At 41.5% G+C, this 23,621-nt stretch overlaps 3 protein-coding genes across 3 annotated transcripts; 2 read left to right on the forward strand and 1 right to left on the reverse strand.

Annotated features, from left to right (window-relative positions):
• Nucleotides 1–1,120: 1,120 nt before the first annotated feature.
• LOC119741669 (mucin-17-like) lies at nt 1,121–8,061 on the forward strand. The gene is made up of 6 exons (XM_038217507.1): nt 1,121–2,278; nt 2,785–2,854; nt 3,966–4,132; nt 4,594–4,828; nt 5,338–5,679; nt 6,210–8,061. The coding sequence occupies exons 1-6, from the start codon at nt 2,258–2,260 to the stop codon at nt 7,346–7,348; spliced, it is 1,974 nt and encodes a 657-aa protein (XP_038073435.1). The 5' UTR covers nt 1,121–2,257; the 3' UTR covers nt 7,349–8,061.
• A 665-nt stretch (nt 8,062–8,726) lies between these two features.
• Nucleotides 8,727–17,207, forward strand: LOC119741670 (snaclec 3-like). Its single transcript, XM_038217508.1, has 4 exons — nt 8,727–9,725; nt 12,493–12,541; nt 13,552–13,944; nt 14,834–17,207. Exons 1-4 carry the CDS (start codon nt 9,696–9,698, stop codon nt 15,100–15,102), a joined length of 741 nt encoding a protein of 246 aa, XP_038073436.1. The 5' UTR covers nt 8,727–9,695; the 3' UTR covers nt 15,103–17,207.
• Nucleotides 17,208–17,774: 567 nt separating this feature from the next.
• On the reverse strand, nt 17,775–21,528 carry LOC119740570 (CD209 antigen-like). The gene is made up of 5 exons (XM_038215915.1): nt 21,510–21,528; nt 20,440–20,606; nt 19,138–19,372; nt 18,588–18,635; nt 17,775–18,083 (listed from the first exon to the last, which is right to left on the reverse strand). Exons 1-5 carry the CDS (start codon nt 21,526–21,528, stop codon nt 17,791–17,793), a joined length of 762 nt encoding a protein of 253 aa, XP_038071843.1. The 3' UTR covers nt 17,775–17,790.
• Between the last annotated feature and the right edge of the window lie 2,093 nt (nt 21,529–23,621).

Genomic DNA, 23,621 nt, shown 5'->3' on the forward strand with positions numbered 1-23,621 from the left:
ACCCACGCCCCCCCCCCCGCCACTGCTCGTAAATGATCAACTTTTTGGGTGTACACGTCTTCAACCGTGCACCTCCAATGTTTTGTCCTTCAATTGTTTATACCTTGACCTTTTTTTTTTGAAAAGCGCCCTCATTGGTCTTGATAATTATGTCCCAACCCCACAGTATACGGCTCCCTTAGTCCCAAAAAAAGTCTCCGGTTTCTGGTATGCGCGCGCGTCGCCGTAGTCATGCGCGTCGGCAAAATGAAACAGGGTTTTTTTCAATGAAAGATGATGTCTCAAAACCGCCAAACTCACTGGTTTGACTGGAATCCTGCTGCTGCACAATTTAAACGTGTTTTTGGATGGGGTTATGATCGAGAATAAGTGTTTATGTGGCCTCTCTGGACTCCCATAATATTTGCACTAAGTTTAGTCGGGCACCATTTGCAGTCCTCAGCCGACATTTGAGGCAAAAAAAAAATCAGGTAAAAAAAAAAAAAAGCCGCGTCGCCGCACCACTTTTTGGGCAAGCTTCATACCAGAAACCGGAGACTTTTTTTTTGGCCTTACCTCAGCGTGGAACTTTCTTTATGGAAGGTGGCGCCCTTCTTCTATGAAAGTCTGGTTCCCAGACCAAAAGATTCTGACTATTTCTGATGAATCTTAGGTTCGGTAGCCGCCACGGTCACGTGACCTAAACAGGAGGGATTCCTTTCGATTCCGGTTGCCTAGGGGTATTCCAAAACTCGGCTTCGTCTTTGCCTGCTATCTGGGTCCCTATCTTAAAGATTGGAGCTCAACATCAGTCAATGTTTTCGTACAGAAATATCAAACTGTCACGGTGATGAAGCAAGTGATTTGATCGGAACATTAAAAGCTTTCAATGATAAGGCCAAACCGGAAACGAAGCCGAGCTTTGAACAAAGGCCGTCATGTTTAATTTTAGCCATGGTGGCTACCTGACCTACAATATCCACTCCGTTCACAAGTACCCCCTCACCTTCGCTCGTACCCCCGCCCTGCAAACAGGACGGGGGGTACGAGCGAACGCCTCACCGGCAAAGAAAGTACAGTTGGGGATGACCGACCGACGCTATCTTGCCTGACTGCAATTCATTTGCCACTGCGTGTACAATGTATAAATCCCCTGGTGTAAGTGCGTCACACATAAGGAACGGTGTGCGCCAACCAGCGAAATTTCCCGCCCATGGGACGTCGTTGCTAGGTAAAAGGGCGCCCTCTTTTGTCGGCGCAAGGAGCCCATAGACGTCAGACTATTCTTATCATTACCTAACTTAAAGGTTGCAGACTTCAGTGATTATTACGCGCACTTCCCAAAATTATCACAAAAATACTCACAACTCTCCAAGGTGTTCGAGATTTTCTGTTCATTTTTTCTATGGGGGGCTGGGTTAACCAATGACTTTTCGATCCAAAGATGATCACCCCTTAAAGTAGTCCTGAAGGCCATCGGCATTTTGAAAGGGGTACCTATCGTGATTTGGCCGGCGTAGGCAATTTCGGGTCTATTTACTCGCCTGCACCCCAAGGTATTGGATGACTCTCGGTGCCGTTTTCAAGTCAACAAGTTTGTTGAGAAAATATACCGAAAGTGCACGTGTAAAGCACAGTCCGAATAACATGGATTTATATCGCTGTTTGGTTTAATTGCGTCTTTTACAGAGTCACGCCAAGTCATAATTATGAGATTTGCAAGTTTACGATTCTGATTGTGTTTTAAAGTGATTATACCGTAACAAAAACCGTAATGTGTTAACGGTAAATAAAAGGAAAATCATAGCAAATAGTAAATGAAAGTCTGTCCCATGAGTGCATGACTGATTACAGGTTGTAACTGGTTGTGTGAGAAATCCTATAATAGGGGAAAACGCGACGTGTGGTCGTCGAGTTGGTCTTCCATCTACTTGTGCAAACGCACTTTTAATTAGTGGGTCCTAGACTAGTTTGATATTCAAACAAGGTAATTTGTCTCTACGACGGAGGAAATAAAAATCAATTCAATGAAAGGAAATTAACGCAACCAAATTGCCCAAGGGTGCCACCCGTTGCCGTGCTATGGGAGAACGATGCAAATAACCGTTAAAAACCTCCATGTCAGCTAATTAACTCCGAGTTGCTGGTGGTTCGGATCAATGAAATCGCCGCTAATCGACAGAGTATACGACAAGACATTTTGCTTGAGACCAAAGACTCGAGTCTAGGGGGTTGCCATTAGCTGTCTTGAGATTCTTTTGACCGACCAACCATCGAGATGAATTCCAACATCCGAACCGTGAGTAGCCTTCAGCTTGTTTTTTTCTCACCAATAACGAGTTTGTATGGAAATTACATCTTTTGATTTATGAGTCGTAAACCTATAGGAATGTTCCAGTGATCTACCAACAAATGGACTGTTGTCTTATTCAGACCATTTGCGGCTTGAAAGTCGAGAGACGTATTAAGACAGGATTGACAATTTACGTCTTGAACATTATGAAGATTTTTCCCCAAGCGTCTTAATGATACCTCAAAACCAGTTCAATTTTTACTCATTAACGTGACTCTCACTCCGCAAAGTTCTACACACGTAAAAATCATGTTAAATATTCCAAGGTTTTACAACAGAACAAGTTTGCCACCTGCCCTATAATTCTTACACCCTCCTCCTTTGTCCCGGGCGAAAACCCCCAACCAACCACCAGTATTACCATTGATCGGTTCCCCCAAGGTGTTGGGCGTGTCAGTATCCTACCGTTGAATTCGTCACTGATGCGGTAACCTTTTTGTGTGTATATGCAGATAATACTCCTGATTGAATTGCTGGGACTAGCCGATACTGATAGGGTACACTCCACCACACACACGTACGGTAAGAATATAAACCTATTTTGAAGGGAGGTGGGGAGGGGGAGAAGAAATCGGCACTTTGACCCAAAATCGTGTTAGAAAACTCTCCCAGACAGTGACAATTCCTCGGCGAATAGGAACAATGTCTTGCTCTAGGAACCCGTGGCATGTCATCCTCTGATTTGCTGAATCCCACATTTTCAGAGATTTCTTTACCTCCTTCAGCCATCGCAATATACCAAGAACGATTTGAAAAAGAGGGGTAACACCCCCACCCTCCCAATAACCCTACACCCTATATCACGTCTCCCTAGATATCGCAGCAGAATTCAAGAATTTCGGAAAGAGAATGACCAACACAAAAGAGGGGGTGGGTCCCCTGTATCGCATATCTTGCTTCAAATGTATCGGAAACTGTTGCACTTTTGGTATTTAACTTGTAAATTGAAATCCAGTGGGCTTTGTATTATTTTGTAGATCAATGAGGTTCCACTCGTCACACGTTAATTATGAAACCACGTTGGTATCTTACTGCTAGTTAGAATATAACAGCATATCTGGAATTCCCATAGTCTTGCACTAAGGATAAGTTCCTGATACACGATATGAATCGAAAACTCCTGAAAAGAAGGACATTTTTTTAAAAGTACGTGGAAGCACATACCATAATGCAAAGCCCAATGGCCAATACAAACACAAATGGGGCCCATTATCACTTTTAATTTGAAACATTTTAATTTGAAAGCTTTTCGTTTGTGTTTGGCGTTGTTTTATAACATACGTCGGGGACGGGTTGAAAAAATGTATATTGCTTTAATGTTCGTCCTTTTTTTCCTTCGTCTGCATGATAGACTTTTAGATATGAATGGAAGAATTGTTGGACTTGTTAAATTTTATTTTTAAATTGTTTTAACCTGAAAATAAAAATAAAAGATATAACCAACGACAGATATTGCAATGCGATCGACGCACATTAACCTTTTGCGTACATTTGTTATTGTATTTGCCTGAAGCGAGAATCGTCAAATCACATGGAATGTGTGATTCAGAAAGGAATCAAATTATCAGGAACTTTAGGGTTTTTGTGGTCAAAACGTCGTTGCATCATCAAGAACCTGAGATTTTTCTTCCAGAGTTTACAGTTTGCCCTGGCGGTTTTCAATCCTTCGAGTCGTCGTGCTACCGTCTGGTTTCCGACTCGCCGACTGATGGGTACACAGCACGCACTGAGTGCCAACAGTTGGCAAGTGACAGTCACCTGGCGTTTATCCAGAGCCAGTCTGAAATGACATTCCTCCAGGTACGATATCATATAATATATTTGTTTCCGTTTCATAACTGGAAACAAGGGAACAAAATCGAAAGCAAGCTTAATCAGAATGATATACCTCTTGTAAAATGCGTCCCCTGTCCGCTAAATACCTGTAAATGACTTTGTTTGTCAATCGACCATTGCTAAAAGCCTTCCAGCTAGAATTTGAGCATTTTTAATGTTAATTAACGGTTTTCTGCGCCAGAAAAGACGATTCGACAAAAAAAGGATAATATTAAGTAGTTTGGTTTCATTTCCGGATTGTAAATTCTGGTACTTGGGCTCTGTGGCGTTACTGGGATCCAATTCGCAGTTGGACACTAATTTTATGGGGCCTCGCGTTCCGGAGAGGGGCACTCAGTGCATTGTTCCTGCATTTAAAAACTCATTAGCTTGACATTTTATAAAACAATTTTGGACTTGTATTCTTTCCTGTTTCGACTAAACAGGGTCTTGCAATTTCACAAGGGGTGGATGAGGATTATTGGTTCGGTCTGACGTACACCAACGATACGGACCATCCTCACTGGTTGGACGGCAGCCTGCTCGGCAACTTCACGGCCTGGGACCGTTACGGGGCCTTCAACAACGCCCGTCAGTGCGTCCGACTCAGGAGGGATGACAATTATCTCTGGAACGATAGGTACTGTAGCACCCAGTTCGGCTACATCTGCGAGGTCGAGAGTAAGTCCTTTAACACGAGAATATTTCCATGAGGCTCTCAGCTCAATTTCAATATTTTTCTCCGAGTAACAGTCTACTTTTTTTAGTCAGAAAGACAGTGGTCAGCCACCTGAACCAATCCCCAAATCCACCCTTAGATCGAACTTATTCCGAGATCGACTACCGTAGTGTTGTTTACAAGAAAACAGGAATCATGCTGGGAAGACCGGCACATGAAATACATTATCAAAGCCGAGTAGTTAATATTTTGCTGGTATATTCTTTGTTGGTAAAATTGGGTTTCTTTAAGAGTTAACGCATTACCGCACATTTGCAACATTCAGTCGGGCATTCAGTCACCGTGTGTTTTATGCCACTCCACACGGTGGAAGCGAGCGATGAATAATCGAAGGTTTTTAGGACTGATATAGAAGCGCCTACCCATCCATCCTGTAATAAGGCGAATGCCGGGAGACTATGGGACAAAGCTACGAGCTTGTACTATGAGAATTAATTGCTTTTTTTAACAGTTGCAAGTACGCAGTACACGTTTGTGACGGAGCATTTATCTTGGAGCGAGGCGAGGGACGCCTGTGCTTCGGCGGACGGTCACCTGGCCATCATCAACTCGGAGCAAGAGAGCCTGGGCTTGCAAGCTGCCACCTCCTCACTCTCTATCCCGTCCAGCCGCTACTGGGTCGGACTGGTCACTGCCATCGGTGGCACCGTGGCCTGGCTGGACGGGACGGTGCTGACTTTTTCACCGGACAACTTTGAAGTCGATGATGACTACGAGTGTTACACCATGAACCTTGGGAGCGGAGATTGGAGAGGGTGGGATTGTACGAAGACCACGAATTATATTTGTGAAGGTATGTTAACTCGTAGTTAATTGTCGTGAAATGACTGTGTAAACAGTGGCGGTTCTGGGGGGGGGGCTGGGGGGCTTAAAAAAAATTGTCTAGCCCACCCCCCAAAAAAAAAATCTATAAAAAAATGCACTAGCAAAATTTAAGAATGTGGCGTACATGCGAACGGTCTCCCCCTAAATAAATAGTCGTGAGAAGGGTGCATTTGTACACTTTTATATGCCTTGTAGGATTTTATCGGCGCTCCCAATTAAATATATGGCACGAGCCATGGTCATTTTTGAAGAGCGCCCCCATTTGGAAGGTGGCTACATGTACCTACATGTAGCCACATGTAGCCAAAACCTAAATAGAACCCCAAACCTTGTACCTAATTATAGCCCTTGAGCCCTGTACTCAAGGATAGCCCGAACCCTGTACCTTTATGTAATCCCAACCATATGTACATTGGGGTTTTTTACCTTTAGTTGTGGACCTCCATTAAAAAAAAAAAAGGTAACAAAAAATCGGACATCCATCTTTTGTTTCCTTAGCGTCATCGAGTACCTTACTGACGGTAACCGTTCAGAACATGGAAACACTACAGACGTCCGTTACCATGACCGACACACCATGGGGAACGTTCGACCCCACCACCGAGCCAGAGGGCGTGGCCGACCCAATCACCACACCTGTGGGTTCGGTCGACCCCACAACTACACCAGAATACGTGACCACTGACTCCACCACCACACGGGAGGACAATATTAACCCCACCACCACAGTGGAGGGTTTGGTCGACCAAACTAACACACCCAGGATCATGGTCGACCCCAAAAACACAACAGTGGGCGCAGTCGATCCAACTACCAAACCAGAAGACTTTGTCGACCCAACCACCAAACCAAAGGGCGTGGTCGACCCAACCACCAAATCAGAGGGCGTGGTCGACATAACCACCACACCAGAGGGCGTGGCCGACCCAACCATCACACCTGTAGGCTCGGCCTACCCCACAACTACACCAGGAGACGTGGCCACTGACTCCACCACCACACGGGAGGACAATATCAACCCCACCAGTACCACCACACTGGAGGGTATGGTCAACCCAACTAACACACCCGAGATCTTGGTCGACCCTACAAACACACCAGCGGGCGCAGTCGACACCACCAATTCACCAGAGGCCGTAGTCGACACCACCACCACACCAGATGACGTGCTGAATTATTACCCCGTAACCACACCCTTTGGTGACTTTGACCCGGACATTATCGACTCTGACGATACACCAGAAGATCAAACCGTTTTCGCCGGTACTGGCCTCTCTGAAAGTCTGACCACCAATCACTATCGAAGTCTGGCACCGCTCACTACCGAAGGGGATTATAAATTGACGGCCACGACTCCGGTTGACGAGTGCGCATCCAGTTCCCTAACCTGTCGGTATAGGTCCCAGACTTATTACCTTCACGCCAATGCCAAGACGCTGCCGGATCACCTAACTCTGCAGACAGTTAAGGGCATCAGGTCCGATCTCCGTTGCGCGGGCGCGTGTCTCGCACAGGATCGTTGTCGGTGCTTTGTTGTCTTCTCGAACAACGACTGTTTGCTGTCTGCGGCGGGGACGGACGAAATCGGATTGTTGTCTCATGATTCTGCTAAAATTTATTGCATGGGGAACAACTAGAAGTGTAGCTGTAAAATTAATTACAGTACTGTAAGTATTCCGTCCACATCTTTCAATTCACTCCATTCTTGCTCGATGTTAGGGTTCATAGTGAGGGTTAAGTTCATTAAACTCAAGGGACTGTTCATACCAATTCCATTGTTGTAGATCTCTGAAAATACAGCAAATTTATTATTTTACATTGATTTTTACACAAAATTAGCTACTAATCAACTTGTTGCAGTTGTAAGTCTACATGAAAATCGTTTCATATAATATAATTTCAAAACAGATGTTTCTAATCAATTTGAAGTTATTGAAAAACACCAATATACGAGCCACAATAAACCTACAAACTGAAAAACACGGAGACACATTTTCCAGAGGATTCAGAGGTTCTCAGATATTTTTCTTTGCAAACTATTGGGGATCCTTTTTGAATATCATTACCGCATTAATTCGCCTAAATCCAAACTCCTGAAACACTTTCGTTTTTTAATCTTCGATCATTTTTTGGGGATCGTAGTAAGAAGTGTGTGTTAAAGTAAAAGTAATCAATGTAAATTCTAATTGAACTGGGTGAACTATTTTGGAAAACTTTTTTGGTGTGTAGCCTAGCTGTAACAATTTTAAAGAAATGTTAATCATAATATTGTTGGGATTATCAAAGGTTTGAGAATTAATGAAGTTCCCAGTGTGTTCGTGAATGAAAGGAAATCTCCGTTTGGCGAGCTCGATCACCCTACAAGTCTAAATGTCGGGCCAGGATGCACCAACGACTGTTTTGTTTCTACGATTGTCCGTGCGCGCTAGAGCTTGCAGCCACCGTGCGGCTTGTATTCCACGAATCAGTCTTTGGTGACATTTTTGATGACGTCATTATTACGTCACATATTTGTCACTTGTTTGTGCACACATCTACGACATAAACCCATTACAAAAAGGATTTTGAATTTAGCAGTCCTGCGTTCGTGAGATGTGGCCATAATCTAAACTTCACAAATCCATATAAAATCACATCGTGATGTCATCTAGATGTCACCTAATGTTTTTACCTATAACTCATCCATGTCTACATAAATACCAAGTTAACACCAAATTGGACTTGTAGTTCAGTAGATATAGGACTTATGCACCAAGTTTAGGATGACGTCACCTTTAAGATAACGTCGTTCATCCTCTTTGGTTCTGGTCTTTAATTTGGCCAAGTTTCATTCAGGCTTAAGCTTTAGAAGTGACTAAAGTGGCTTAAAAAAAACGTGTGCAACGTCTATGGGATTTGAAATAGAACAAGAAAAAAAATGAAGACGAAAAACAAAAAGAAAAAAAATCAGCACAAAAACAACGGCTTTTCCGCAAAAAGAAGTAGACAAAATCTTAACAAAAACAAAGGCTTTTCCGCAAGCGGAGAGGCCAATCATTTGTTTTATGCTCAGTTAACTTTTGACCTACACATGCAGGTCGTGATTGGTTGTCATGCCGGCGATGAGGTCAGTGCAATTTCGGTAATTAGCGCGGCATGCATGGTTCATTTGAGGGTCTCTCAGAATCTTTTGCGAGCTCGATTCTGTTCAGCGTTTACCGCTCCATTCCCGCTTCATGGTTTTTACATGGCTGAGACCTGCAGGCTCCAGCGAAGTAGACATCCGCAGACAGGCAGCATATTAACGACGTGCACGTTTCCATAAATGTCACAATTACACAAAAAGCCATCGAAGTTGAGAACATTAGCAATCAGAAGTCATCAGAAACATAGCGGAAATGTGACTAGTCAGACCGCGTAGTCATTCGATCCGTCCGTTAAAAAATCGATCAACCATGGCAATATAATTGCGATGGAACATTGGTAGCCAAAAGTCAATAAAATATTTTAAGCCTGGTTGATACTTCATGCGAAAGCGAAAGCGAAGCGAAATTCGTGACGTCAACAGTACGTTCGAAGCGCGTCCACCATTGTTGACGACATGAATTTTGCTTCGCACTTGCTTTCGCGTGAAGTATGAACCGGGCTTTAGAAAGTTGGTACATATTGAAAAGCAAATGGATTTCTCTTCCTCGGGATGAATTTTTTATGCTTGCATTACGCGCGTTCTGCGTATTAATTTACATAACAAAGAGTCTGTTGGGCGCTCAACTCCCAGCGGCTTGCATCCAATTTGCAACTCGGCTTGCATCGAATTAGCCAACGCGCTTGTAATTACGTTCAAAATTAGTGTCGGCAATTTACGATCTTTTAGGAGAACTCTGTCTTCGCTCATTAACAATGCAGTTCAGTATGTACAGTGTTTCAACCTAGCTACACTAGTTACCGCTCTTCGGTAGTAAGCTACGACAGGTGGAACAGACAGTATATGCTCCAGTTTGCAACATGCACAACCTCCTTGTAATTGGTTTAAAGGTAAGATGCAATTTGAAGTTTTAATTTACTTAGGCCCTTACTCCTGTTGACTGTGTAAATGCCAACTGCGGATGTCAACCAAACAGATGTTTGTTTCCGTTTTACTTTAATTCATTCCTGTCATGAATGTGCACATGCATCGCAGTATGAAGATTCCGAGAGAGAGCATGCAGACAATGAAACAAAAAGTTTGAAATGTGAGAGGAAAATATTGGAATGATATATTTGGGGGAACGGAATTGGGAGAAATATAAAGACCTGTTTCGCTCGTTGGCCTGGATAGGATTTGCATTCGTAGGGTCGGAAGGCGTGAAAAAGTGACACTGTACCAACCTAACTTGTTGAGAAACGGGGATAGATTGACACCGTATTCAATTCTCATTATTAACGGCACATACAATGTTATTTGTTTTAATGATATCCTTGAAAATGCACATTTGTGTCACATTTAACCTTATATTTTCGATTTAATTGTGCCTTTTTGAATTTATTTTGGTGTATTTTTGGGGTTTTTTATGCTAATGCAAATGTCCATATTCATGAGCAAAAGTGTGATGTCATTTCAGGCAGAAACCCCAATGTTACAGCTATTTAAAGCACACCCACAGTTGCCAGAATTTTGGATATTTTGCTGTTGTAAATTTTCTTTTTTTTGGTGATTCGTTGTTGTGTCAGTACAGTAAGCCTGTGACCAAACCTTTCTCACAAATGTTTTTTTTTTTCAATGAACAAAATTTGGGTTCTCAATATGAACGGAAAATCCCTAAACTGAAAATTACATCACAGCAACAGCGCTCTCAGTTTTCCGGAAAAAGCATGAAAAAAATAATATGTTTAAGGGGCCATTCAAAATTTTCAATGTTTTAAAATTTGCATTTTTTTCCAAATTTGTTTGACCAACCCACCCATCCCTATTTTTGATTTAGACAAATTGATTTGTTATGCAGTATTAAACATCCAAATACATGTACACATGCACTTGCATGCATACTTTTACTTTTACAAGTACATGTAAGACCATGCCCATGTATGTCCAGCAGTGTTGACCGGTCTCGGTCTCGGTCTCGAGACCACTTTTTGCCGGTCTCGGTCTCGGTCTCGGGAGCTGTGGTCTCGGTCTTGGTCTCGGTCTCGGTCCCCTTTGGTCTCGATATTTTGGCTGGTGTCGAGTCGAGACCAGCCAAAAAGTGAGGGGGCGGATTCTGCCCCGGCCCTTTTAGGGTTAAGTAAAGAATCAGTTTAGGGCAAATGTGACTGCAGTCTGTGTGATGCTAATGGACATGTCTCTCTTCACTTTCTAGTGAGTGAGGCATAGTCCAATAACCATTGCTCCTCTTCTTATTTCTCGTTTTTATTGTGGGATGATCTGTTGAAACAAGCACTTTATAGCCATCCTCATTGATTCCAAATACAACCGAGATTTAAATCTTATGAATCAATACTGAAACATTATTTTTACCGTCAGATTTTGTATTTTGAATATGGGGAATAATTCAACTCTTTTTTCCTAGAAATATTGGTGATTTTTTTTCTATTTTCCTTTTCAATTTTTCCTCTATTCGTGGAGGCGGGAAAACGTTTTTTTTCATCATATTTATTAATGGATATTCATCGATTCGTAGACCGTTAAATTGGTATTAGTGGTGGACAGCTGAATTTTGTGATCTCTTTATTAAAATAGACACGACTTGGGAATAGAGTATGCAAATTACGTGAAATGTTCACAGTTATTACTCAATAACATGTTCTTTATCCCAATTATATTTTTTACAAAATGGAGCGTGTTTTATCATACGGTCACTTTCTTTTTGACTCGCCATGTATTCATCTTTTCATCTGTGATAAACACAAATTGAGCTACTGCCATGGTCACACAAAAATAGAGTCTAATTGTCTGCCTCGTCTCCTTCCTAAATGTCAATTGCATTTGCATGAGTCGAGAAGAATTGTGTTCCATTAATTGCTATATGCTGTTTACGGCCATCACAATAAACTATTAATATATTGGCAATATGTCGTACTTGTTATTCACTAAAATATTTAAGTAATATAAAAATATTTTTAAAAAGGGGTAAAAATATATGGAGTTCATCAAATAAGGTTTTCCCCTTCTTTAAATTAGGTTGTTTCCAATTTTTTGAATTGATTGTGACAATGACAGATTCTGTTGCCATGTTGTACTTTATGGCATGAAGCAAACCCGAAGAGCACTCGCATGACACAATTAAGCAGGTACAAGTGATTCCTAACTTTCAATAACTTCATTCACATCCCCATGAACATCAACATCTCAAGGACAGACTGTTCAGCTGTAATTAGTGTCTTGTTGTTTATTTAGATTATTGTTATTTATTTATTAATACAAATTATCCGCGGTCTCGGTCTCGGTCTCGGTCTCGGACCATTTCGGTCTCAGTCTCGGTCCGCCTCGAAGGGGCTGGTCTCGGTCTCAGTCTCGGTCTCGCAACTTCGGGTCTCGGTCTTGGTCTCGGTCTCGGACTATCCGGTCTCGACTACAGCACTGGTGTCCAGTGTACTTTTCAATAAACTTAACCAGAAAAGGATGTCAAGTAGTTTTCATACATTTAAGAGGAGTGGAAAGTTGCACAAGCTGTGTTCCTAAGAAAAACAAATCATCTCATGGACAAAACAAAACATCAGATTTCACATGAATATAATGCCACTTTTATGACTTAATAGTGGTATCCGATAGTTTTGTTTTCAGGACCAATAAATTCCTCATTTTGTCATATTTTTCAAATTTCAGGTGGTGTTCCTGGTCGTCTTGGGCTTTCATGTTGTCCTCTGCCGCGGAGGTAGGTGTAACCTTCGTGAACGCATTTTGAGATTTCCACAAAACGCAAAAGTGTGGATTTTAAAACGTTAAAGTTATCGTCAAACGGCGTTCAGCTTCTCCCCGTCCGCTTCCCAAGGAAAGCTTAAGAAAATTTCCAGATTATTTCTCGATGATGATAAACTAATATTCTCATTAAGAAATTATGTGCCGGTCAGAAACAAGGAAGTTATTAAAAGTTATGTCCTGTAAGAGGAACACTCGAATGGTTACTTGTTTAATGCTCGGTGGAGTATTTGCTCGTAATAATAATTTGCTGTGCGAGCAGTACGTGAAAATGGTGTCGTTAGGTTCTGAGATCAGTGCTTAAAGGGTCGTGCAATGTTAGTTTTGTTAATGCTATCGTTGAAAATGCACCTTTGTGTCCCAATAAACCTTATTTTCAATTTTCGTTTTGCCATTTCAAGGGTATTTTGGTGCCTTTTGGTTTTTATGCTAATGCACATTTCTATACTCATGGCAAGACTGTGATGCCATTCCGAGCAGAAACCTCAATATTACAGCTATTTCAGCACAAAGAAAGTTGCTAGAATTTGTGATATTTTCCTGTCATAAAGTTTTTTTTCCTTTGGTGTTTCGTTGTTGCGTATAAGCACATGGCAGTAACGTAAGCCAATGAGCAGCCCTTTTTCAATTAGCACATTTTGGGCTCACAAATTGAACAGAAAACCCCTAAACTCAACACTCAGTGTCTTCCTGAAATGACATCATAGCAACAGCGCCCCTCAGTTGTCTGGAAAAGCAGGGACAATTTTAAATGTTGAAAAAATGTTGAAAGAAGTGCACTTTTCAATAAAATTAACGAAAAAGGGATGTCAAATAGTTATCATACATTTAAGAGGAGTAGAAAGTTGCACAAACTGTGTTCCTATATAATTTTTACATCAACGTCTACTAAACTGCGCATCATCTACAAGCAATGAGCCAAGACCCATCCAATAGTTTTATAAGTAACTTTTTTTGGTCCCTCAGGGTGCCCAGACGGTTTCACCTACTTCGAGTATTCGTGTTACAAGATCCACGTTTCGCCTGAGCTGGACTGGCCCGGCGCAAGAGACGCATGCGCAGCCGGCTCCAACGGCAGCCATCTTGTCTACATTCATAGCGAGGCCGAGCAGTCTTTCCTCCGTGGCCTGGCTCTCGAAGCGTCGGCGGGGAGTGGGGTCCACCTCTGGATCGGTGTGACTGCGGCCGTGAACGGCAGTCTCGAGTGGCTGGACGGTAGCCGCCTGACGTACACGGCGTGGGATGAGGATGGGCCTAGAGCAAACGGCAGGGACTGTGTGCGCCTCAGACCGGATAAGGATTACCTTTGGAACGACAGGTTCTGCTATATCATGTACGGTTACATATGTGAACAAGCAAGTGAGTTATAAATCAGTGACTTTTCATTAGAATATTCCCTAATTTCTGACGTTGTATCAGAAAATTCCTCTGTTTTGAATTGCGAGTTTGCGTATAGACCCGGCTTAGATGTACCGCCTCAACGGTGATAATAGAATGGAGAGAGAAAGATTGATGGACACGTAAGCAACATTGCCATGCGAAAATTAGATCTTTGCTTACTCTGAGCTTCCAAAGTCAACTTTCCATATTTGCCTTTTCAGTCCATTCGTTTATTGCACCTGTCGGCCTGTTGCAACGGACATTAAAACCATAAAACCGACTAAAATCGTTTGGGGGGGGGGGGGGGGGCGGTTTTCCCACGCGAACCAGCATATCGACATATCCAAAGTTCCAGCTCGGTAAATTTTGAATGGTAGACAAGTTACATCTGCAATTCTCTCGCGACTGTGTGAAAAAAAATCGAAAGAACTTGTCATGCTGGCAAACAAAATGCCCGGACTGGTAATGTAATATCTAAACGTCGGTAGATATTTTTTGGTTCAATGTCTCATTCAAGTAACTAACGTTTATGTTATATAATGATATTTATAACCTTTGAAGAACGGATATATTTTGTTTTAGAAAATGACTTTTATAAAATCAATTTTATCATAGAATTGTTGGTAATTTCCACGCAATAATAATGAGTACGGGGTAAGGCTTCTGCCAATGTTACCCAGGGTGCCAATGTTACCCAGGGTGCCAAAGTGACCATGGGGGCTAAAGTTACCCAGGGTGCCAAAGTTACCCAGGGTGCCAAAGTTACTCCAGTTTACGGTGCATCCTTAAGTAAAATACCCATTGGAATGAATGAGATGAATGAAGTATAGATTGATTCTTTTCTTGGTTCTCTGTTTGTTTGTCAAAGGTTCCTCATGTCATGCAACCTCCACTGATTTCACCAGACCAACGTCGGTCGGTATGGCAGCCACCTCAGATGAGTACCTCATCAGGAGTACCATGACGTCATCCCTGTCGCGTTGCTCCCACGTGTGTTCAAAGAACGAAGATTGTAAGAGCTTCAACTACGACGTGGCGTCGGCTCCGGGCAAGCGCACTTGCGAGTTATTTTCGGCCGTCTTTGAAGACAGCGAGATGGAGGCACGTCCAGGTTTTGCTTATTATAAACCCAATTGAGATTCAGTTCCAAAAATAATAAAAAGCAATAAAGCTCATCTATATAATTTCTCATTCATGTGAACCCTTTGGGCAGCTGGATTAGTACAGGGTGGTGCAAAAAGAAGGAAACCCACTTTTGAAAGGAATTTTAACCTACTTACACATGTACTTAAATTACTTGAACTAGGTTTTTTATATTGTAGTGAAGTGAAGCTCTTCCACCATACGTGGTGAAAAAAAATCTTTTAAAAAATCGCAAGAATGTTGTTTTTATGCTGATTTGAGTACAAGTTGTCCACGTGTAAGTCTAGTGTAGTGTTTTTGTCTTCAAATCAAGCTCCGGAGCTCAGTCAAGCGGATGGAATAAAGCCGTCCGTGGACAAACAGGTTAGGCACATGAAAATTTTAAACTACGGTCTCAGAGACAAGATATGCATTTGCAATCATTTATTCGTCATTTATGTTTAAAGATCAATATTTTAAAACCATTTAATTGAATTTTTGAAATATGCTCAACAAGTAGGTGGAAATTACTGTCAAAAATGGGTTTCCTTCTCGTTGAACCACCCTGTAGTTTCATGAAAGTTACTATTTTAGGTAGGTGGTGTCCTACGATAAAGATAGCACTATTTTCTGGCTATGACGTTTATAATAATGATATATTTCGAGAAATTGAAGGAGTCTTGTTTTGCGACATATAGCCCACAGTACTACCGCAATAGACATTACGCAATTATTTATAACATGATTTGCATGAATAATTACCACTGTGCGATTGTCATCCTTTGAGTATAACAAAGTGGCTATGGTACGCCATGTAGAACACGTTGTATATACGCATATTATTAAATTACCAACCGCAGGCGTTGTTCTACTCATGTCATTGATTAGTGTTTCCGTTTCGTATGACTGGTCGTCACATCAGCGCAGCAAACATTAATGGAGCAATATGATTCTCATACAAAACAATCACATTCAAACTGTGAACTAAGCACACGATTCCAGTTGCATAATTCCAGCACTTTCAAATATCAGTTGAAATTAATGGACGTCAAAACGCACAACAAAATCTTTTTCTTTAGATCTTTATATTTAGGGAATAATTACGTTATTCTCCTTGTGTACATATTCAGGAGAAATTAACAGAGAGACACTCGTAAGGAAAGTATTCGAAATGTAGGAACACACACAAAGAATACATTTCTCTTCATTTCTGAGGGTTTTTTTTCCAGCATAATGTATACTTCTAACGTGTTTCATAATGCCAACACAATCAATGTATCGACCAGCTTTTGTCGTCAAGATTAATTAAGAGTGCCAGCCAGCTGCTGGTTGGGATGTAGGCCGATACCGGCTTTTATCGAACACTCTCGCTGTTTCATTATTGCGGATATTCCTGATGAGGATTTTTCACACCGTGTGGTTGCGCGGGTTTCATTTTAACACCGTGGCGGTCAATAAAAGCCGGTCTGCCGTCAGGGGCACTGTCCCCGGTAGACCGACTCGGTTTAACCAAGTCATTGAGATGCCCAAGAAAGATCATGGTTAAACAGAAAATCGGCAGTTTTGACGATGAACATTAATAGGAAAACAATGCAATCTTGCGATGTGAAGTGGATGAACGACGCACACCGTATAGGAACATTCACATCGATTTCAATCAAGAGAAATTTGTGTAGGCCTATCTCTCTTTTATTTTTAACTTGGCCACCGGAAGCCACTGAGCACAACAATAATTTTACCACAAACAAATGCACGAAAAGTCAATCGAGTATTGCAAGAGAAAAACAAGATATTAAAGTATAAACCTTAAAACCCTTAGTTCCATATGCATTAAAGTTACAATTTATACAGACATGGAATAAACTAAGTTGCCAGCTCTCCTAATAAAGGGGAATGATAAAGGTGAAGTACTTTTGAGCTTTAAAAAGGCCATGGGTGCAAGTACCCCTCGAAAGAGAGAGGGACGAATTAATTTTGCAGGATATCTCTTGGTATGCAGAGATATAGATTCACGTGCCGCGCACGCAAAAAAGCGATGCAAGAAACTCCCACTTCTGGACTGGCTCCCATCCTTTCTTGCGTAATCCAGAATATAGATAGGGCCATGATGTTATGCCAACTTTTTCTCTTGCGCAATCTCAAAAAGAAGGAAAATTGAAGAACAATTGTCCATCCCCCATCCTACATTTTCTCGCGGAGTCCGCGGGTCTTTATTTTTCAGGCAGGCTGCTCAAGCTTGCAAAGAAAATACGCTGCCTCTCATCTCCGACAATAACATTCTATCTCGCTAGCTTGAAAGCATTAAGAGGAACAGGGACGGGTTCAAACTATAAACTATTTCCCCCCCCCCCCCAAAAAAAGGAAATCGACAACCCCACCCAAATCACAAATTTGGCAGATTCTGCATTTATTTCCCCTTCCTGCCACGGTCATCCGCATTTAATGACCGTTTCAATGGGCATCCAAGGGGGGGGGGGGCTCCCCCTACAAGGACAAACATAAACAAAAGGGGGAAGAGAAAGAGGCGCGAAATATGTTAATTTAATGGGTTGAGGGGGGAATGACCCTGCCCACCTTCGAAAAAAAAAAGATAAATCGAGAATATGCTGAAAAAGTACAGGGATTTCGGGGGGAGGGGGAATGTGATTTGCCCCCCCCCCCCCCCCTCTAGAAAAAAAACCCTGGCGACACCCATGACCCTTTCTACACTCGGTAATTTTTGTAACCTCTCCTCTCCACGAGTTCCTCATCGGAAAACTGCCTGGCCAACAACTCGCAGAACCTGAGCAGCTCACCGAGAGCAGCTCCCTGGGACTGGGACTGGTCGAGCTGGTAGTTGAAACCCGCGCAGGCGTTGTGTTCAAGGCAGTACTGGGCGCAGCGGATCAGGGAGCGGGTCTTGACACTGCGCAGCAGATGGTTGTCAACGGGCGCCGCCATGTTGGCTGGGCCAGACTTGAATCCAACGGCTTTTACAGTGGGCGTTGGTGGCGCTGCTGGAGGACGTAAAATAAAATGTGATTTTTAGAGACAAACCACGAGCAACTAATTTCTTTAAGCAAACTTTATTTATCGGTTGGGTAAAGTTGGTCACAATTATTACTCTGCCTAGGGAAAATACTGGAAAAGTACCTGTCCGATTTTTGCTTGTAAATTGTGAAAAAATTTACCAAAACAATCGTCTTCCCATGGTGGTCATGATGGTCTGCTCAACACACAAAGTGACGTCACGAACAATTTCTTGGTCAGGCGTTTTCTCGGTGCACTGGAAACATGTTTCACGTCATGACTGTGACGTCAGAAACATGTTCCAGGTCAAAGGTCACCAAAACGCGGCCCAAGTTAGTCCGAGACCAGCTTTACTATGGGCTCCGTGCGCAAACACGAGAGGGCGCTTTTTACCACATTTTGGGGCCCCGTGGCATAGACTTTGACCCTTTTTGGAGGAATTCGCCAATTACAAGTGGGCAGGCTATAAGCCATTCGTCCATGTTACTTACCGGCCTTTGGAGAAGGTGTCGTCAGAGGAATGACGTCATCGGTACTCCCTGTTGGAAAAATGCAAAATGAAAAACTTTGAGGTTTTCGAACATTAAAAATGTATGCATATTGCTCGCAAACGTGGCTTGTGTTACGAACGGAAAAGCAGGCCAAATCGCATATTTTATTCAGAAAGTGTTATGACAGATTAGTTTTCAACCAACTATCTGGAATTGAAGTCGGATCCGAATCAGCAAGTTGACCACAGAGAGCTTGGTTGTCGAGTGGCTGATAATTTGCACAATACTGATACTTCTGGCAATGGATGCTCAGTTTCCAGAGAGTGGACACAGTATTAATTGTTTGGTTATAGTTAAACACAGTACAAAACAATTGTTTCCTTTTCCAACTCAATTTTGAGCGGGGGGAGGCGCGAAGGGGAGGGTCGTGTACAGGCCTGGGGGGGGGGGGGGGGGGCGTGCCTACCACCCTCCCTCCTGCCCTAGTTACGCCACTGGTCGCTTCTATTGAAAAATCCTCTAATGGCTACTTAAGTATATGAAAACTCACTCTCAACTTCGCAGATGTATCCAAACATCAAGTCGCAACGCCTATCGTTCCAGAGATACTCGCTGCGTCTCCGGAGCCGAACGCAGGGCGAGTGTTCGTCGAAGACCCCGAAATAATCCCAGGCCGTGAAGTTGCCGAGCGGGCTGCCGTCTAGCCAGTGAGGATGGTCCTCATCGTTGGTGTGCGTCAGACCGAACCAATAGTCCTGATCCACCCCTCGTCCTTTTGCCAGATCCTAAATAGTTGAAATCAAAATCAGTCCCAAATGATATATGAACTCCCAAGAAATCTGTTTTCTGTTACTTTATGTGAAATGTAAACCCCTCACACGTGACCTGCCACTGTCTTAATTATTTTCGCAACCAATATCCGTATTTCATACAGGGTGAGTAAAAAAAAAACGAAAGCCAAATGTCGGGGCTATTGTTTTATTGAAGTTCTACATGTAGCACTTTCAAAATCTAGGATATGAAAGCCCAATTCATGTTTTCGTACAACAATCATTCAAATCACTAATGTACTTATCAAGTTACGGAATTTTAAACACAACCATCGTTTTAAGGTTCTGTCCACGGATCACAAAAAAGGTGGACGTTCTTTCAGCAAAACGAAAACAATTCACACACATCCCTATGTGATTTGTTTTCGGTTTGCTGAAAGAACACCTAAAAACGGTGTTTGTATTAAAAACTCCGTAACTTGAGAAGTACATGAGTGATTTGAATGATTCTTGTAATAAAAGAATGCTTATGAATAGGGGTTTCATATCCTAGATTTTGGAAATGCTACATTTAGAACTTCTGTAACATTTGGGTTTCGTTTTTTTTACTCACCCTGTAGAATCCAAAATTGACACTACACCGAAGGGAATCGGTTCTTACTCCGAAGTTATTAGGAGCTAAGAAAACAGCATCATGAGGGAGTTCAGTTTTACGCAAATTAAGGTTCCGACGTTTTAGTATTAAACTGTTGGTTTTTTGCAATCGGTATACCAATTCTTATCACAGGAAGATTTTTTTGGACATTATCACATTTGCATCTTAAAAAAAAATAACTCTGTTTATAAGCCATTTCATTTCTAGTTATATTGTTTGGAGTGATCATCAGAAGAGATCAAAGCACCCGAAATATTAACAACTAATTCAAACATTTGCAAACTAAAAAAAAAACAAAATACTGAAACGTCAAATGGTAATTTGTTGGCATCATACTTGAGCTTTAATTTTCGTTTTTCGTCTCGTTACTGATATTCGATTGTAAATGACAGCAATGAAAAGCAAAGCATTATAAACGGAAACTCACCAGTAGAAAATTCATTTCAGACTTGCTCTTGATAAAGGCGAGATGACTGTCATTTGCCAACTGTTGGCACTCAGTGCGTGCTGCGTACCCATTCGCCGTTGAGTCGGAAACCAGACGGTAGCACGACGACTCGAAAGGCTGAAACCCGCCAGGGCAAACTGCAGTCCCTGCTAGAAAACATAAATGCTTTTGATAACAATGTAGCAACTTTTTTTATTGCAAAGAATTTAAAAAAATAATTTGATTTTTAACTATATTTAGAAATTTCTTACAAACACACACCAATGAGGCTCGTCACGTGATTCCGAGCAAATTTGACCGAACGTAGAAAAAAAGTCGAGCGCAAGAAAAAATCGGAATGTGTTCGTTTGTTTCTAATTTGCTACGCAAACACTACTATGTTCAGGTTGATTAATTCAAAATACACAAGATGCAAACAAATGAATTGTTATCCATTTTAACACTTCAAAATGTAGATCTTTCAGGAGGTGTTTCATTTTTGTTTAGAAACGAATTGAAATGTGGCCATGCGAGAATTGTAAAACTCTCCGCTCATCTTTAAAACCTTCTTGTTATCAAGGATTGTCTGAACTTTAAAATTCATAAGAAAGATCGGGCCAGGTTTGTTATTTACGGCGCTCCATGAGTGCCATCCACTTCTTTATTTACTCAGATAATGTATCACGTCATGTTGACATATCGCCGAGAGTAAGGCGACTTAATCACATAATTGTATCGCTAAGTCGACTTACCGAAGTCAACTTGACGACTTGTTTAGATGTATTATCTCGCCAAGTCGACTTACCGAAGTCGACTTAGTGACTTGTCCAGAGGCATATTCTCTCCAAGTCGACTTCCGTAAGTCGACATGACGACTTGTCCAGATGTATTATTTCGTCAAGTCGACTTTCCGAAGTCGAGATGACGACTTGTCCAGATTTATTATCTCGCCAAGTTGACTTCTCGAAGTCGACATGACGACTTGTCCAGATGAAATATCTCGCTAAGTCGACTTCCTGAAGTCGAGATGACAACTTGTCGAGATAAATTATCTTGCCAAGTCGACTTACGATGTGGGGATGATGACATGCAAAAATCTCGTTCTGCATGGATATCCCGTTTTTTGAAGCATTGTCGTGGATTCTTTCTTGTTCGTCGGTGCATTTGAGGTTTTCCCCACCCGTTTTTATATGAACAATAAACTGTCAGAGGAACAAGAAATAAACTGTATAGGGTATTGATTTGATCTGGTTCGAAGTTAATTTGTGGTTTTTTTTTATTTTCAACTTGTTTTCAATTACTCCCCATGCAAGTTCGTAGGAAATCACACCTCTGCTTTGTTTTCCCCTATTATCCCGTTGAAAAGTAATTCACTTCACGTTAAACATTAACAATCATAAATTCACAAAAATGTCTTTATTGACAGGTTGCCTAAAAATGACACTTACAAATTCAAGATTTGTTTTAAATCATATTGAGATCATATTTAAGATAAAGCGACTTTCACGGCTTAAATTGGAATATCGGAAAATTAGCAAACTCTTGTCTGATATATTTAGTGAAAAAAATCACTATAAAAGCTCTTATTGCCATTATTAAATCTGGGGCAATGAAGACAAAGACAAATTTGTGTTAATTTCAAGATTTTAAATGGGGAGCGCCGGGGGGGGGGGGCATTTGTTGCGGGACATTATATTATTTTACATTTTGTTCGGAAAAGAAATATTGGAAAAGCACGTTAAGTTTATAATTATACCAACAATGTCCTTTCAAATTCCCAAACCATCAATCATGCGTTGCATGTTCGTGAAGCTTAACAGCTTCTCCATAGATGATAATACCCAAACGCTTTGCATCAAAGCAACAATACCTTTTCAATGAAAACACTCTAATGACATCATTAATCATCCGTCTTTGTGCCGCTTCATGTGTGGAAAGGAAAAAGACGAGCAGCCGTTTTGCATTTTTTATTAAACATCAACAAAAGAGACACAACCATTAGTTGCCTCCGCACGGCGCATTTTGATCAAATTTCAGTCTCGGTGTCGTCGGGTATTAGTTTCTAGGAATTTTATTTAATAATTAAGAAATATCAAGTCCGTTTGCGAAAATAATTTACACGTTTCAAAATGTACCACAAACGTATTGACACTCAACTTTCCTTTAGTTCTACTTTTACATGTCTTTGTGTTATTTTGAGGTAAAATTAAATGTTCTTGTGGCAATAAAAAAGACAAGTAAAGCCTAGCCAAGCTTTTCCCAAATCACCAAAAAATTATATCCAACTGGTTCCGAATGGCTATTCAATTGAGGCCTTTGGTACATCTGTGTACACAATAGCCCATTCGTGTGACGTTACGGGGTAATCCTGTACAATAGTACTGCCCAGTGCCCCTACTCTGACACCCCGAGAAATTATACTGGTATTATTCGCCTTTCCCCAAAATACGGACAGAACTGCTGGGTTAGGGGGTATTTGTACATCCCGTAACATATTGTTAATAATCTTCGGATTTGAACAGCGACCGCTTTGAAAGTACGGTACGAGCCACCCCCCCCCCCCTATTGATTTTAAGGAGCCAAGTGTCCGGACAAAAAAAAACCTGTCTACATTTCAGCATTGATTTGCTGATGAAACCCACCCCCTCCACAAAAATTCCTGGTTCCGCCCCTGATTGTTGTTGTGCATACGGCAATTATTATCGTCTACAAGGTGATTCAAAATGCAATCAAATTTGATACACAAATTTGATACAATGAAGTATGTCTAATAAGAGCATGTTCTTCCACTCATCTGAAAAAAGCAGTTACTGATATTGATCTATTCCAGCAGAAGTTATGCATGTTTTACTTAAAGAAACCATTTTTATTGGAGTGCCATTGAGCGTAGTGATAATACACACAAGCATTCATTAAAATGAGATATTAATAATTGAAATCAAGACCATTGTTTTTACTGTCAGTTGTAATGGTTTGCATATGAGGAACAAGATAACTCTTTTTCTTCTGAAATGTTGTTAGCGATATAAAAATCATTCATCGAGGTGGGAAAACGTCCATATTTCATAATACTCAATGTGTATTAACCAGTTCGTAGAATTATCAGAGGTGGACAGCCGAGCTTTTGTGATCTTTTTATTCAAATAGACATAACGTGAGATTTGAAGGTTTGCATGGTGGAA

The sequence above is a fragment of the Patiria miniata genome, unplaced genomic scaffold, assembly GCF_015706575.1.
Source record: "Patiria miniata isolate m_02_andy unplaced genomic scaffold, ASM1570657v1 HiC_scaffold_5, whole genome shotgun sequence".
Taxonomy (NCBI): Eukaryota; Metazoa; Echinodermata; class Asteroidea; order Valvatida; family Asterinidae; genus Patiria; species Patiria miniata.